The 18,190-nt window shown below is 35.4% G+C and overlaps 1 protein-coding gene across 3 annotated transcripts in view; it reads right to left on the bottom strand.

Annotated features, from left to right (window-relative positions):
* Nucleotides 1-14,463, bottom strand: part of LOC122530527 (inositol-trisphosphate 3-kinase homolog) — a 16,511-nt gene extending 2,048 nt beyond the window's left edge. Inside the window, exons 1-2 of one of the 3 annotated variants that reach the window (XM_043657573.1) lie at nt 13,587-14,463; nt 750-1,050 (exon numbers count right to left, since the gene is read on the bottom strand). In XM_043657573.1, the coding sequence (XP_043513508.1) occupies nt 750-1,050; nt 13,587-13,618 (333 nt within the window). In that variant the 5' untranslated portion in view covers nt 13,619-14,463. Of the gene's footprint in view, nt 1-749; nt 1,051-2,712; nt 2,794-13,586 lie in introns of those variants that run through there. The other 2 variants (XM_043657571.1, XM_043657572.1) reach the window with 2 other exon arrangements.
* Nucleotides 14,464-18,190: the final 3,727 nt, after the last annotated feature.

The following is an 18,190-nucleotide window of genomic DNA, read 5'->3' as shown; positions in this document are numbered from 1 at the left end:
AAAACGTTTTAAAAAAAAAAAAAAAAAAAAAAAGATAACGTAACACGCAAATTTTCACTGATAACAAATTGTTACTAACAATAACCTATATTTACAATTTATCTGTTTGCAACTATACTTAACAGCAGATAAAGTACACGTGTAGATGTGAAAGAAAATTGGACTTTAGCTATGTGTATCTTTTCAATAGATAATGCAGTAACAAAGCAATTTTTACAAATTACTAATTGTTCGAGTGGAATGCAGAATTATAGTTCTCCTGTTCGCGAACAACACGAAGTTTCTAATAATTAAATAAAATTACGTTTTAACACTGTTACGCATTACAAATTGTCCGGTGAAAAAAATTCTTCTCAACGTCACACGTTAACCTCTTGCGCTAGTAACTGGTACGCGGACCATAACGAGTGACCAAACCGTATACAATAATTCGTCTTCTTTTTCGAATTCATCGATATATCACCGGATAGAAATTACTAAGTAATAAATTTATTGTTTGTTTCGCCTGGTTTATATTTCAATATACTTAAAACTGAAAAAATATTGCAAATTTTGGGCCAAATATGCACGTGATCCCAGCGCAAGAGGTTAATGACAAATATATTACATATTATTCCGTGCTAAAACTTTATTTTGATTTGAAGTCGATTGAAACTAATTGCGGCAGATTTCATTGTTTCTTTTAATTGAAAATTTATTAAAAATCCGTGCATCGGTCGAAGACGTTTAAAAGACGAAAGGACGAGTACCAGTGCTAGATATTTCAGCGAAAGATCCTCTTCGGGCATAGTGGTGTCGGAAAGAACCAGTGGGAATTGTTCCATTTTTTGCATGGTCGCTGAATCATTAGGCAATTTGGTGAGGGCCCCGGTCGAGCTCGATCCGACACTGTTCGACCGATTTGAGCCCATAGACGTGCCCCTACGCCATTGCCGGAAGGCACTATAGGTGCTGCTCGACGAAGCATCCTTCTGCCTTCGGTGCTCCTTGTGGCTCGAATTATGATTCAACCGGGTTTGTTCCTTGCTCGAAGGCTGTAACCAAAAACATCTACTAAGAATTTAATCTAACCGACATTGGATTCCATTGTAGTCGAAATCGTTTGCCAAATTGTTCGACTAATTAGTCTTCCTAACGTTGTTCACTAGGTCTATTCAAAAATAAATTCTACCACGAGAGAATCAGTGACGTCGATATTGTATCGGTTACAACAGACTTCACATTTAGTTTTACATAATTTATTTATTTCACATTGATTTATTCAGTTTATTTATTAATTAATATTCAGCTTATTTATTAATTAATATATTTAGTTTCGTATAATTTATTTACATACGGAGTTAAGTATAAACATTTCTTTCGAAAAAAATACGGACAATTACTGTATAATGACTTTTTCTTATTCTTAACCTCTTGCGCTGGAATAATGTGCCACGCACGTCATGAATTTTTTCTCCCAAAATTGCAATATTCTCTCAGTTTTGAGTGTGTCTAAGTATAATCCAGGCAAAACAAATAATAATAATAAGTTTATTGCTTCTCAATAATTTCTATCTGCAGTGATATCATACCCGGCGAGTCCAAAAAGAAAGCGACGAATATATTGTACACTCGTTTGGTCACTCGTTATGGTCCGCAGTCAGCTGCCAGCGCAAACGGTTAAAAAGAAACCATAGATTAATATTTAGCTTCGTATAATCATTTACTTTGTACAATTTTAACATTAATATATAATTAAGTTTAATTGTCGCTATAATTTTAATATTCAAAGTTATACAATTTTAATATTTTAATAAAATTCTTATGCAATTATTTATTTAGTGCGCGTAATTAACACGGAATTAACGTTATAAACATTTCGTTCGAAAAACGACGGATAATCGACAACGCAACGACTCTTTCTATTATCGTCAAGGAGAAAGGTAATTAAATACAGGACGACTGTGTTTGGTAAGAATATCCGGCATTCACTGGCAAACCGAGCCGAGAGACCTAGCCCAACATATCGCGTCTCAGAAATCGGAAATAACAGCGGTGACAAATGTATGTCACGATCAATGAGACTTGCAAACGAATTCCAATTCCCGCATAACTTCTTCTTTTTGTAGAACGAAAAATACGCGGCGATTGCGGTGCCCCGGACTAGTGCGTTTCGTAATCAAACACGCGGGGTAAAATCGAGGACATTCTTCGAACAGAAGAAGCGAAAGAAGGGGAGCGAGTATGTCCGCACGGTCCGGCGTCTGAAACGAAACGACGTTGATCGAGTTTAGAGGCTCGAGTGAATCGCGAGCGGCCCCGTGCAGCTAATTGGTGCATCGCGATTCAATCCGATTAAAAGTGTGTCACGTGTGTCGCTCGCACCGGGTATCAAGCGAGAAACGGCCACGATTGCAACAATTGAACGGTTGACGCGCGTAATGTTAAGATAATTGCGCGTTGAATTGGCAACCGGAACCAGGCGTACGGAACATACGTATGTACATACGCACGGGGAGTACATAGAGCATGAAACACAGAAGGGGGCAAATATAGTTAATGCCCTTCGGTGACAGATTATTTTTTTCGCGAGATCTTCGGGCAATTTTTAGAAAGACAATTTCGAAAGAAATTTTGTGAATAAGTTTCATCGTCGTGTAAAACATGAACTAACTAGGAAAAATTTGTCTAAAAAAATTAGTATACAACAGTACACGCTATGTATATACTTACAGTTAGAGCTGTTAGATTATTATATGTCGAAGTGAATATATATTCAGTTACGTTTTTAATTGTCATTTTGACAAATATTTACCGAGCACTACGTCGAATTTATAGAATTTAAAATACCGACGATCACCGTTCGAAAAAGCTCGTTATTATCGCAACGAGAAGCATGATTCGATCGGACAGGTGGTTCGTCATGGAATTCGATTTCGCGATACGCCATTCATTTTAATTTAGCTGACAAGGCTCGAACGTGAGGACGTGACGAAATCATGCGTCGCAGTTTGCCAACACGTGATCACCGTATCACAATAGTTGATAAAGACCGGTGGCAAATCGATTTCTGTATTTAAATTCAATATATTCTTCGACGAAATTGTGCATGCAATTGTATCACACGTACAAAACCTACTAATGATGCAATTATAGAGTACAGTGATGCGCATTATAAGAATTCCATGGAAAATTATGTATCTACATGTACATGCAAAAAAGTGGTAAAAAATGAAAATCATACAGCGAATATGTAAAGAGAAAATTTCAATCTTCAATACTGTATTCAGTTGAGGAAAAAGTTTTTCAATTTCTTTTAGCTTTTACACGCATTTGAATTCGAGAACAAAAGTATCCTCACTTCGAAAATCGTCCTCTCCTCATACCATGGAAAATGGTCCAGCCATTTTTCGACTTCCATGTTTCATTTTCTACAACAGTTTAAGAGGAACTCTGAACCGTCCCTTATCTGAACAGCAATAATTTTGCGAGGACATCGTTCATTTTCATGATTCTTGCAAAAATTCTCGCCCGAATTTTGGGATTTTCTAGAGTTTATTTCGAAGACTGTTTTATAAGTTCATAGCTCCTCATAAAATTTATTGCTGCTACGGTCACACGGCTGAGTCACGCTGAGCTTCACTCGAGATTATCCCTTGTACCTGGAAGTCACTAGTTTTGAATAATATTATACGAAATACTAAACTATTATACTGAATTTATCAATTCCAGCTAATCCAATCAGCGTGACTCACTCCGTCAACAAAGAAAATAAAATTTACGAACAGACAATTTCCTTTTGTGTCGCTCAATAATTCTTTCAAATAATTCTTTCAACACGCTCAGTTCTGTATTTCTAAAAAAAAAAAAAAAAATCGAAGACTTTAGCTCAATAATTTTAACTTCAATTGTATTAGAACTTTGCTATTTTACCAATTATATACATTTTGTGGAATTTTATTAATTATGTGCATATTTAATAAATTTTACTTATTTAATAATAACCTATCTATTTGGAATTTTATCTTTGAAAATAATACGTACATACGTGTCGATTAGATATAAAAATAATCGTAGCTGTTTCTTCAACTGTTCCGATGAATATGCGTGCGTATGTACATATTCTTGCATCGTGCTTAACCGGCCAACGTGTTTGATCACAGTGAACAACCACATGGCAATCGAGGAGAATTATATCGCGTTGCCGCAATGACTATCGCTCGCAGTGAGGACGACAAACTACGGCGACTCGCTACAAATAAGACGAAAAAGGAAAATATTCTGAAATTTTTAATAGAAAAATACGCCATCTTTTCAACTGTACATTCGTTTAAACACAAAGGGTTAAAATTTATATCATTAGGGCTACCTATAAAGTAATGTCGTTTTTTGATACTGTGCAAAATTTTATTTTATTTAAGTGTTAATACAGTTTTAATCAATAATATGGTTTAACAATAAACACGCTAATTGTCAATATATTTAAGAATATAGGTTATGTTATAATAAGCTAAATTATTGTCACTATCAAACTTATGAGTACCCCTAGTACATGTTAACTTTTTAATTTCTTATTGGTTCCTTTCGAGATCGATTTGGAAGGTTTTATTTGTATCATTTTAAGAGCCGTGAGTCAGTACATACGACTGATTATAGCGACAGTAGTTTCGAACAATAAAACTGTCGTTTTTTTAATCCTATTGTTAGTAGGGTATTTCACAATAGCGCCAATATTCTCTGCCTTCGGGGCTACGTGAAAATTAAATGTTTTAAAAATTCTTACATACTGTTGTACTTTGTAAAGAAAAAGAGATGGAAGAACATTTCATCCTGTTTGGAAAATTTTTCTACTCGATCGAAACGCCATTGAAACAGACAGACTATAAGTTACCACAGGATAAAAATTGTACTTGATCGGTTTTTCGGAGAAAGTCGGTAAAGGAGTACACGATATATATTTATCGATCGAATACGAACAATCACAGCTCAAGATAAAATACGCGAAGCACGTGTAACGAGCTGTCTTTGATGCAATTGTCTCTTTGTAAACAGCGAAACGAGACAATCTGTTCCTTTTGAGGAAAGTTACGCTCGAAATTCGATTTTACGGTCTACTTTGTCTCGAATTCCAATGGCGATTCATTTATGCCAATCTTTCAGATCTTTTGGGCCTCACTAGCCAACAAAAATTTGTCGAGGGTCGCACATAGTTTACAAATTACTTCGACCTAACCTTTATTATTCATATTGGATATCGAAAACAACTTTTATAGCGAAACAACACATTGATTAGAAAAATATATTTATATTAATTAAAAAAATTTTTTAATGAGAACACTGAGCTCGTTTTTTTTTTTTTTAGATATCTGGTTTGATACAAGTAGTGATAGTCTAAAATTTTTGTTCTTATTTTATTTTTGGTGCGCTTCGTATGGGGAAAAAATCGACTTCTCAAAAGGGACATCATGAACATTTATGGTTAAAATTATTCAAATAATAAAATTCGATTGTTTCAATTTTGGTTTGCTCGAAGAGGCAAAGTGTTTTTCTCGTTTTTCTCACAATCAGAGAGTCCTGGCACGGGACTGGGTATTTCGATTCAAATAGATCCGACGGTCTTCGATTTCGATTAAATTGACTTTGTTATTTACGATCGACTATGTCTTTATTCTCCTTTCACTCGAAAACGTGAAGAAAGAGAAGTATCGAATTTCTTTGTTACCGACGAACGTGACGAACAACAAATTACGCACCTACATCTTTCCTCGTAGCCTTCGGCCACCACGTCGCCGCAAGAACGAGGAAAAGAGGCTTGCAACTCGTTTCGTAAGCCGGAGTGTCGCGTTTTACGGAGCATTGACGTCACCGGTGTATTCAGATTGCATTGTCGCAGATAAGTTTCAATCGAGCACCGTTCCAGTTTCGACGCTCTGGCACAACGAGAGAGCCAGCCAAATAAGCTCGGAAACGTGTCCAACCCGAATGAAGAATTTCGAGGGAAGAAATTGCACACCAGCCTCTGGCATCTGCCAGATTCGGCTGAAACTTCGTACACTGGTAGCGTTGGGTGTTTATGAGGGATAGATATACTATAGGGAGATTTTAACACCTTACCAACCGGTAGTGGTTGATAAGTAGTCGATTAATAGGCTACCGGTCGGTAAAATGTTAATTTGTGATTAAAGTTACAATACGTCTGTAGGTACAGTTGCAGTTGAAAAAATTACCAAGAGTGTTCGGGACCAATTTTTCTCTAAACAACTTTATGTATTTTTATTATTTTTTTCTTAATTTCTAAAAATTGATAGGTATAGACGCTTAAGTGGCTACTACTGTATCTTAACGTTGGAAAATTGAATCCCCGACGATCGAGACAATGCGACAATGACCTCTGCGTGGCTTCTCCCCTTAGCAAAAGTCAGGTGAATACGATCTCTCGCACTTGTTTGATCGTATTCGTCGTTTGCTAATTTTATTATTCGTGAGTTGACGAATTTTGTTACACGAAATACTCGATGTGCATATTCCCTCGTTTTGCTCACGATGAGTCAGACGATCGATATCGATCGAGCAAGATCTCACGCTGACGAGCGACGAATATTTGCGGTTATTTAACGCGGAATGAAATAAAAATTGCGTTACTTATTTACATATATGCGAGAATTTCATTTGTCACGACAAACTTCGAGAACACAAACAAAAATCGAAACTGGAAGGTAAATTAACGACTAATGAAAAATTGTCGATAAGAATAAAAAATGATAAATAAAAATAAATAAAGAGCACAAACTTTTATTAATATTAATTTATCTATTAATCAATGTATTAATCTAATAATCTGTTAACATTAATTTATTAAAAATCACTCAAGTATCTAATAATACAATGTTACAAACATACAAATTTAGAGAATTATAATGACAATTATAATGGTTATTTTGACCACTTTGATAGTTCTAGTGTTAGAAGACCTTGATCTCAAAAGACAATCCACTTGATCTCATTTTAAAGCGTAGGATATCCTCAGTTTGTCTTTTTCAAAGATGATTTTACATCACTTTAATGAAGTGCAAAGATGAAGAATTTTTTTTTTCTTGTTGGAAAATTGTAAAACTTCAAAGATCTCTAGAAACAATGAAAATTTTCAAAAATTGAAATCTCTCCCTTAGAACTTGCTATAAGATCTTTTCTTTCTCGATCATTTTATTGAATTTTAAATAATATGAAAATAATTAAAGGAAATTCTAATGTTCAAAATTCAATAGAACGCTGCAAAAAAAAAAAAAAATCGTAGATAGGGCATTTCAGTTTTCAAAAGATAATAATGAATCTGGTCATGCAAAAACTCTTTTATTTTTCTTTTGTTTTTACAATTTTCAAGAAAAAGGTATCTTTATTTTTCCACTCGCTGGATGATGTAAAATCATCTTTGAAATGAGATCAAGTGGATTATTATGTGATCTCTTTTTTTTTTTTATAAAATTATTAAGGTTTGAATTGATAATTATTAAGGCTTGAATCGATAATTTTCAATAAAATGTTCGACAAAAGTAGAAATAGCGTAGTCTTTTGATTTTAATTCCACAAAAATCGTATTATATAAATTCTGAGATTGCCGGGGGGGGGGGGATTAATTTCTGCCTAAATCGAACGTTGCTACGATTTTTGAGAATTTTTCAGAAATAACACTCCGTCTTTCATAGTCAACATTGATCAACCTCGGTTAATTGCGATCGCCTGTTGCGTAATTTTTTCCCCTAGGCGTGTTCAAATCTCGCTTGGTAGCAACAGGATCCTAGAATAGCGTAAGCTTTGCGTGTAATTCATATCGATACATCCAAATTCTTCCGTGACGCGTTAACGCTTTTACTACATATATTCTGTCTCCTGTCTTCTCTCTCTTAATCTGCATATTTGCGACTTAATCTGCGTATTTTATTTCGCCAAAGAAAAAAAAAAAAAAAAAAAGAACGACCCGAAGCAACAGCCTCGTGTCTCTCGAGTCTCGCCATACTCTTCTATTCACTTCCAACACTTCCAAAAAAATCATCGTCGAAAGTTATCGCGCGAGAGAATCTCAAAGAAAGAAACAACGTTATTTCCATAACGTGTCTCAACAGAAATAGCAACGTGATTATATAGCGTGGACGAAGCGAGATGAAAGCGAGGCAGAGAAAGAGAATGAAAAGGAAGTGATGTTTCAAAGGATACGTTTAAAAATATCCGCGAGGAGGATACGATATGTCTGAAAGGGCAACGAAAAGTCAGTATTTCGTTTCTCAATTAAAAACGACGCGGAAATTAAATGGCAGGATCGACGTCAATGACACGAACGCGCGCACGTATGTAGGTATGCGACGCGTATGCTACTCGCCCGCTTTAAGCAAACGAGGGCTCTGAAATGTCGATCAATGATCCCCTGCAATCGTGACCCCACAGGAAAAAAACAATTTATAAATCAAGCCTGGCTTTATGTGTACTATCGTCGATAGAAAGCGATTCGATCGCGCGTTTTCCAGCATATTTCCCAACGATAACGTTAAACGGCGATTTGTCGGGGAAACTTTTTATCTCGTCAACTATGCTAAGTACTTTGTACGTTGATGATCGAGATTTTACGATAATCACGATACGTAAATACTCTCGGTGTAACGTGTCTGGTGATAAATTGAATCGCGCTTCACGCTGACGTGCGAATAGACGTTTTTCTTTCTCGAATTTTTGCTTGCTGCAACGTGAAATTGTAATTGCGTTGATTAAATATTATTGTGTTACGTGATCGAGTGGAAACAATAAGCTATCAATGAGATTACGTCAATTCGCTGTTTATTCAATTACTCGTCAATTTTTCTTCATTCGTTGTGGATTATTGTTACACAAAGTGTCACTTGCTTTAACTATAGATATCAAATAAATGCTCAACTTTAACTATAGATATCAAATAAATATAAATTTACAGTACGTGCGTTGACTTCTTCTTTGAGTTCTATCGTTCAAACCATCAAATTGTGACTGCGATCGATGCAAAACGTAATCAGATAAAATAAAACAGAAGAAGTTGAAAGCCGAGAATAGAGAATTAAGAGCTTAATTAATCTTACTTAATTGCATAACTTTCGTCAAAACCGATATGAGCTGAAAGATTAAAAAAAAATTACATGTGTAATACATTTGATGAGCAAATTCGATGTTAAAATATCGTTAACTTAATTATGATGTGAGGATTAACGAAGAGTTAAGGGCAATCAATTTTTCTTTGTGATTTAAGGACGATCTTTAAATAAAAATTCAAATTTCGCGCCGGAGAAACTAACCCAAACCTTGTCCAGAATATTATAACAAATAAAATCTTGTAAAATATAAAATATTTAAAAAATACTAAATATTATAAAAAAACTAAAATACTAAATGTATAAATATAAAACGATAAAATATTGTGAATATAAAATATTTAAAAAATACTAAATATTATAAAAAAACTAAAATACTAAATATTAAAATACTAAATGTATAAATATAAAACGATAAAATATTGTGAATATAAAATATTTAAAAAGTATTAAATATTATAAAAAAACTAAAATACTAAATATTAAAATACTAAATATATAAATATAAAACTACATAAAAATTCTAAATATTATAAAAAACATTACTATTTTACTAAATACTAAATCAAGAGGTTAACGGACCATTGCGGACCATAACGAGTGACCAAACCGTATTCAATAACTCGTCGCTTTCTTTTTGACTCGTCGGTGTGATATCACTAGATAGGATAGAAATTATTGAGAAGTAATAAATTTATTATTTGTTCTGCCTGAGTTATACTTAGAACCGAGGGAATATTGCAATTTTGGGATAAAAAATTCTCGACGTGCGTGGCAGAGGTTAATAGTCTGCTTTTAGTAGTTCCAGAAATCGTTGGTGCTTGCAATCCTTGTAAAAAATGAATTACCAGACGATTAAAAAAACGATATCATATTTACATGATCGATACAGTAAGCCATTAATGCGTTCATCGTGTACAAAAATGCAACCAGATTGATGTTACTTTATCGCTGAAGGCGAGGAAACGTCGTGATTAATAACCGGTCGATTAATAACCAAAGATAAAAGATAAACTTGGAATTTGGAAGTTTGTTGTATGTACAATTCGTTGTATGTACAGGGTGGGCCAAAATCGTTTGAAGGGGATAATTTTCGAAACGTAATGAAACGAATCATGCTCGAACTTGACTTTTTCATTTAAAATTGATAAAATTAGCTTTTCCTTATATTTTTACGTTTTATTAAAAAAGAAAAAAAGTGGGAAGAAACTTTTTGCTCACCGTGTACATGTATTCGTTGTAATAACACGCGGAGAACATTTAAACGGACGTGGTACCCACGTGGTTATTAAAATTACTACATTCTACTTGATTGACGTCGTCTGTTACGTAGCAAGAGCATGCACCTTGATTTCCACGCGACTCGTTTCATGTTCCATTCCGCGAAAGTTGCCGCGATTTAACACGAAAACGGGGAGAAAGAGGAACAAACGAGTCAAGAATGAACTGGAGGAACTCGTCGTGGACTGATGTTGAAATTTTCACTGGATGTTTTCGATTCCGAAAACAGCATCTTTATGAACATTATGATAATCTTCTAGAAGTGTTTTTTTTTTTTTTTTTTTTTTTTTTTTTTTTTTACTATCGTTAAGTATCGCGCCATCAATGGGAAATTACACTGATTGAAAACGAATTAACGATCATTACGCTGGTAAATATATGGTTGGTAAAAACCAAACGCTTCGACAATTAGACAAAATGTTGCATTCAAAGGAGATCCTCGAGTTCGATTCATCTTCGAAGCTGTTAGGGAGAGAAGGGGTGATAATTTTACTTTCAAAGCGCGCGGTGTAATATGTAGTTACTCGTTCTCTTCTCTGATTTAAAAACGGCAGACACTACGATTAATGACTGAATTGGAAGTAATAACAAGCGCTTTTTACACGCATCGAGAGAAAAAAAAGTCGTACGAAATTAATAGGTATGCATGCAAATCGAAGGTGATTTAATTTTGCTCGCTTCTGTTTTTTTATTTAATTTGAATAATCCTGTATGTACATAATTAAATAATTTTGTATATATAGATAGATATCACATTCATGCCATATTTTATAAAAACTTATGATTCAATGTCGACCAGCCAGCAACCAGCAAGAGCAAATTTATAATCAGAAAATATGCACAAAGTCTTTTGAAAGGAGTCACGCTTATCGAACAACATTTATGTTCCTCGATATACAAAGTGTTTCTTCATATTCACAATGTGCAGTATCGTTGCATTCCTTGCTGCATTTTTCCTTACTTTATAAACAACATTATATGCACAACGTTCTGATACAATTATCAGAACGAAGAATTTCGTAAGTGTAACGGATCTTTCGGAATTAGACTATAGATACGTAAATTAGGTAATTGTGTATTCAAAAATGTGACTCATCGTTTCAACGTCACAATAGCAATTTTAAATCGATTTTCCGGATATATCCAGTTCTAGCGCTAGAAAGGAATGCTGAATGTAATTTCTTTTTTAACCACTTGGCAACCGATTGCGGACCATAACGAGTGACCAGACCGTAATAATTCGCCGCTTTCTTTTTGAATTCGTCGGTATATCACTGGATAGAAATTATTGAGAAGTAACAAATTTATTATTTGTTCTGCTTATACTTAAATATCCTTAAAACAGAGGAAATATTGCAATTTTGGGACAAAAAAATTCTCGACGTGCGTGGCACGTCATTCCGGCGCAAGAGGTTAATTTAATTTAATTTAATTTCTCTCTCCCTCTCTCTCTTTTTTTTTTGTTTGATTTATTGACACATTTAATACTGCAGCGAGTCTTGCGTTGGAACTTTGAACTTTATTTCAACATGAATTTACGAGCCCTCCGTCCCCTTTTTTATTTTTCAACCGCGGTCGTTAAATAAATCGCACGGAGTTAATTTAACACGTTCTAGATATATAAAGCGATCCTTGAGTTTTTGTCGTCGAGCACCGCCTTGAATTTATTCATCATCTTCACCTTCGGCGAAGGTCGGCGCTTTGCGTTCGAAATTTCGAAAGTTCGCGCGCGATTCGGATCCGCCTTCGAGAAATCGTCCCGCGCCGAGTTAATCGATATCGAGCGGACACAATAGGCGGTAACGGGGGGTCTGCGACGTGCACGAAAAAGCAAAACGTACTAAAAATACAAGACCGGTTTGCAGAGCCTAATTTTACTCTCGGCAGAGGGGCGCAGCTTATTTACGTAGACGTGCGATTAACAGGTGCACTGCGCGCACCTCGTTTCACGATCAAAACTCGCATTGGAAACATCTGATCAAAATTCAATTTACAACATTTTTCTTCTTCGAAAAAGAACTTGTGCTCGACTGATATTTTTCGATACGTTTAATTTTCATTTGCAGTCCGCGACTGTTGATAATATTGCACAATATTCGTTCAAAACAATGTAAAAATATTTCGAATTGACAAAGATATGATACGTGCTTTGCAATGATAACGAAAGTGAAATAAATCACTTGTAAATCTGTCGACCTGTGAACACAGGGTATATATCGGGATAGACGACGATAATTTGATAACAAAGCATGTATAAATTATAACACGTTCCAAACTCGGAAAAAAAAGCAATCGTCGAAGATTCAAATTGTTTTTAGAAAAACATTTTTCTCGTCTTTGGAGCAGAAAAAAATTTAACTGTTTTACCATCGACCGATATCAATCATTGAAATTATTATAAATTGGGAAAAAGTTTGAAATGAATTTCGAATAGAGCGTGGGAATAAATGCCGTGAAAGGAGATATAACGGCGAATTGAGAAACAGAACAATGTTACCGTTAACGGAGTCACATGCGAATACGGATCAACGTTTCATCAAGGAGGACAATCTTCGCGTACGATTACTTCGTTCAAATTGTATCGTACTCGCGCAACGAGTCAACGATCTCTGCTCGAAACGGGCAGGAAAAGCAAACAGGTTTTTCGTTTGTTCCAAATATTGAAACAACTTTCAAGATGCACGTATTATCACGTTTCTGGTTTCGCGAAAATAAATTTCTGCACAACTGTTAATCATTGACTAAAAAAAAAAAAAAAAAAAAAAAATAAACGTTATACTCGAATAATATTTGCGAATAATTCAGATTCCTGAGAACATGAAAAATAATAATTCAAACAATTCAGATTTCCAAGAACGTAAAAAACTGAAAAAACATTTATTTTCGAATATTCAAATAATTCACATCTTTAAGAACAAAAAAAAAAAAAACTTGTTTATATGCGCATACATATCACAGATTCACGTACTTTGATAAAAAAAAAAAAGAATCCGCAATCAGATCGTTAATTGGATTTTCATGCACTTTCTATCGGTCGTAGGCATTCGAAAAAGCACTATACATACCGCAAAGTGCTTACTACGAGAAACCTCATGCCTACAGTTTATTACCCCGTCGAAGTTTCTCGCACCGATCGAAGTAGGTACTCGTAGGTGAGTATAACGAGTCCGGAATATGCATGCAAGTTGCGAGCAAAGTTTTGCCAGAGAGACGTACCTTGTTGAAGTGAGCTTGCAGTAGCCGCTCATATTGGTCAGCAGCACGTAGACAAAGTCTCGTGGTGAATGCTTCCATTCGTGCTGGCAGGGGCGCGTGGCAAACACTGCTTGACATTATTCCTTTTCTTCGAGCTGGCACTCCTCCGGAACACGCACGCACCGTGTATACAAATAAAATCGTCACTCGCTACGCACGGACGGGACACGACGCACTTCGGATCGCGCGATGATCATTTAGAGACGACCTAACCTCAACCGACGCTTGCCAGAGTTTGCCAGTTACAACTTCAGGCGTGGTTCAGTTTTAACAAATTAATTTTCTATACACTCGAGGAGTTTCTTTTCTCTCTCTCTCTCTCTCTCTCTCTCTCTCTCTCTCTCTCTCTCTCTCTCTTTCTTTATTGTCTTCTTGAAGCTCTTGAAGCGACTATTAGCGTATATGTAGATGCTTCTATCGCGTACGAACGCTTCTTTCACACGATATATAGTACTGGGCAAGCTACTTCACGTGGTATGTACAACAATCAACACCGAAAATTTTGAATTTTAACTCGTCACTTTCTTACGAAGTACTTTCTTACCGAATGCTGGTTAAAACTCGATTTGTATCTTCAGCGAGTGTGAGCGACTTCTTGGCGACGAATTTCATAACTTTGGAAACGTAAGATTCGAGAAAATTGTCGTCGACGTTGCGCGTGCGCCGTGGAGACTAAACTACCCTATAAAGGAGGTTAAAACGCCGATCTTGATTGGCGGAACGGAATACTTGTTGATGATTTAATAGACGCTCTCTCGTCTTTCGTGCGAAATAAATAGAAATAAACGCAACGATTATACAGTACTTCTGGCTTTCTCAATGCATACTGAGCAGCGGAGAGAGTTACATGTAGTTTTATCGTCTCGACGCTCTCCCCTCCACCTCGTGTCGACGTCCGATTCTCGTTGGCGCAGTTATGTATATCTATATATTCTATACATATATAGATTATATATATATAAGTATATACACATGTTGGAACTAAAGCCATAAATATGGCCATCATTTGGGCCGAGATTTTCACATTAGAATTATGTTTCAAAATCATCGTACGTATTGAGCAAATGCATTTTTCTAATTATAACTTCTATTGAAGCATCCATAAAGAATGATAATATGATCAAGGAAATTAAACTTTTTATCGAATGATGTTTCTTATAGTGACAAGATTGCGAACAGATAAAAAGAGAGATAATTATCGTTGAATTTCTTTGTTTGGTATACCGTTAGATTTGTAATTTCACAAAATCATGATTTTTCAAAATCTGGGCTACTTTAAATTTTTCTTTCTGTATTTTCTACCACTCTCCTAATTTAAATAAATGACTACTTTTACTGTCCCACAGTAAAATGAACAATGATCGCCTTCATAGCGTTTGGTAAGACGAACCAAAATAAACATCCACGAGGAAAGTAAGAAATGGTGTTCTCGCTGAAGTTCCACGCGATCTTTGAGATCGTATAATATCACAGCTATGCATTTTTCTCTCGTTCATTCAAGGATTTAGGATTGGCTAGTAAGATTTATGAATCATCCAACAGCGCGTAACGAATGCCTTTCGATGAATCAAATTGTCATTATTAAAGTTTATTCAATAAAAGAGATTTGTCTCTTTTCAATAGATATTATTTTCGATTGTCTTTATTTAATTTCGAGTCTTTACATATTCGGATAGATGAAACTATTGGATTAATAGATCAAATTCCTTGTGGTTAGTATGTAGTAGTCAAGAGCGTCTTTGATTGAATGTCTGACATAAATGAAAAAGTTTATCTACATAGATGGAAATTCAACTATCTTCTCGCTCGTGAACTTGTCTTTCTTAAATGATCTTACTTTAATTATAATAATTATTTCCGTTACAGCATAATTAACCGCTTGCGCTGGCAGCTGATTGCGGACCATAACGAGCGACCAAACCCGTATACAACAATTCGTCGCTTTCCTTTTAAACTTCGTCGGTATGATATCGCTGGATAGAAATGATTGAGAGGTAATAAATTTATTATTTGTTTTGCCTGGGTTATACTTAAATATACTTAAAACCGAGGAAATATTGCAATTTTGGGACAAAATATTCTCGACGTGCGTGGCACGTCATTCCAGCGCAAGAGGTTAACCACTTGAGCTGGCAACTAATTGCGGACCATAACGAGTGACCAAACCGTATACAATAATTCGTCTTCCTTTTGAATTCATCGGTATGATATCACTGGATAGAAATTATTGAGAGGTAATAAATTTATCATTTGTTTTGCCTATTTTGTTTTATTTAAATATACTTAAAACTGAGAAAATATTACAATTTTGGGACAAAAAAATTCTCGACGTTGCACGTCATTTCAGGGCAAGAGGTTAACCAATTATACTGGCAACTGATTGCGGACCATAACGAGCGACCAAACCCGTATACAACAATTCGTCGCTTACTTTTTGAACTTGGTCGGTATGATATCACTGGATAGAAATGATTGAGAGGTAATAGATTTATTATTTGTTTTGCTTATTTTGTTTTACTTAAATATACTTAGAACTGAGAAGATATTACAATTTTGGAACAAAAAAATTCTTGACACACGAGGTTAAAATAATATTTCCTTTAGAGGAACGTTATTTAAGTTCACTCTGAATTAAGTTTCACTTGTGAATGAAGTTTCGTTTACGTGGAGGTTTATTATTTAATCAAATACCATTCACGCCATTTAAATAGCTTTTCCATAATTTAGTTTTCCGCGGTTTCCCGAATATTGAGCGCCACCTGAGGAAACGATCGTCAAAAATCTGTACGTTAGGTGAAAGTCGATGACGCGCGACAGTTATTCCGATTCACCGTGAAACTTCGAAAAATTAGGAACGAGACAACGGGTGAAACTCGTGGCACGTTTCGTCGTCAAGCGTATAACATGTTGACCCATTTAATCCTTTCTTTCAGTAATATCAGAAACGTAATCGACCTGGATTAGATACTGACGCGTTTATTATGTACATGTATGAGAGAATGCGTCTGTAAATACGTAGGTGCATAGTTTCGAAGATAACATTTATTACAGATACAATCCACATTTGTACTCTTCTCGTACCATTAGTTATTTGCTCTTCGCTATTTGTAAACCCTATAAACGTGAGCAATTTGATTTTCTAGGGGGCTCAAAATTCGAAAATGAGTTATTGGCAGTGAGTTCTTTGCATTTCTTTAAATGAAAATTTAACTTTCTAATTTTTTTTTTATGGATGTCATGCTCTTTGGAAGCTAGTGGCCTTTTAGGCTTCCTGCACGCCAAAGATTCACTTTTTGAATAATAAGAGTTATGTGCGAGGGCATCAGGGTTTTAGAGATGCTTCAAGGCATGGCCAAAAAAATTTTTCTAAAATTACAGATACCAACGCCAACCGCAAGTTATTTTACACGGTCATGTTACCAGAGGTTTCGAATCTGTCGTTGTTTAATATTCGAAGGCACGAACAATAATCTCTCTTCTCTTGTAAAATAACACGGTTTGAAAAAAAAAAAAAAAAGAAAAAAGTAAGAAACATTTCCGGATCATTCCACAATCGTGTGAAAATCACGTGAAAGCGGCACAATGTCTTACTCGTGTCAATTCAGCGGTTAAAAATAGTTGCAATAACAGTGTGTGTGATAAAAAAAAATTGACGTCACGTCCAATAGTTGCGCGTCACTTACGATTACCCCTCCGATTTGAATCGGTTTATTTGACTGAAACGGATGAGAGAAAAGTCGAACTTTTTTTCGCAAGAAACGGCGTTATTTCAGAACAAGCATGGTTCGTGGTAGATTCGTTTATGTTCGCTGTAAAATTACGTCTGTCTGATTTCTCGAGGAGCAAAGAAAGCGAAGGAACTCTTGCGTGAATCACTTGCATGTCATAATTCATCGCACAAAGAAAATTATTCGATTTAGCAAAAAAAAAGGAAAAAAAAAAATGAAAAATCATTGCCAGAGACAGACAGACAGGCGAATAAAATTAACTTTCAGGACGTACAGACAAATATTTGGTTATTACCTACGCACTCGTATTGTTTGCTAATATTTCGATTAACATACAAGCCAGCTCTCAGCTAGAAAAGATCGCTTCAGGAAGGTTCTACGAAACGACCAGCTCGTCGGTTTGGCATTCGTGCACGAGTCGAGCAACTTGGTTGCACAGGTGATTTTTGACATTGTCTATTAGACATTTTACTACGTTTTACGCTCGAACGTAAACGGTTTTCTAGAACGCGTATTTCCGGATGTTGGCAGATGACGTGGACATTCCCACTTAAGGAACTGAGCGAAAAGAAACAAACTTTCCCGGATATATACATATATATATATGATGAAATTTCACATTTCTCTTAAGTTGACGTAAAATTTCAACGAACGCTGTTCGAGTGCAGAACGTTTCGAATGCATATTTAGAGCGTGCGATTAATAAAGTCCCAGAGTAAAGTTTAATTAAAACGAGATATATGGATAAGCATCTCATAAGAGTCGATAAAAACACCCAATTGACATTCACTGTTTTTTTTTTTTTAATGGAGAGTGTTTGCTCGCAAAAGGATATCG

Source organism: Frieseomelitta varia, unplaced genomic scaffold, assembly GCF_011392965.1.
Source record: "Frieseomelitta varia isolate USP_RPSP 00005682 unplaced genomic scaffold, Fvar_1.2 scaffold_345, whole genome shotgun sequence".
Lineage (NCBI taxonomy): Eukaryota > Metazoa > Arthropoda > Insecta > Hymenoptera > Apidae > Frieseomelitta > Frieseomelitta varia.
This window is presented reverse-complemented; position numbering and strand designations above follow the sequence as displayed.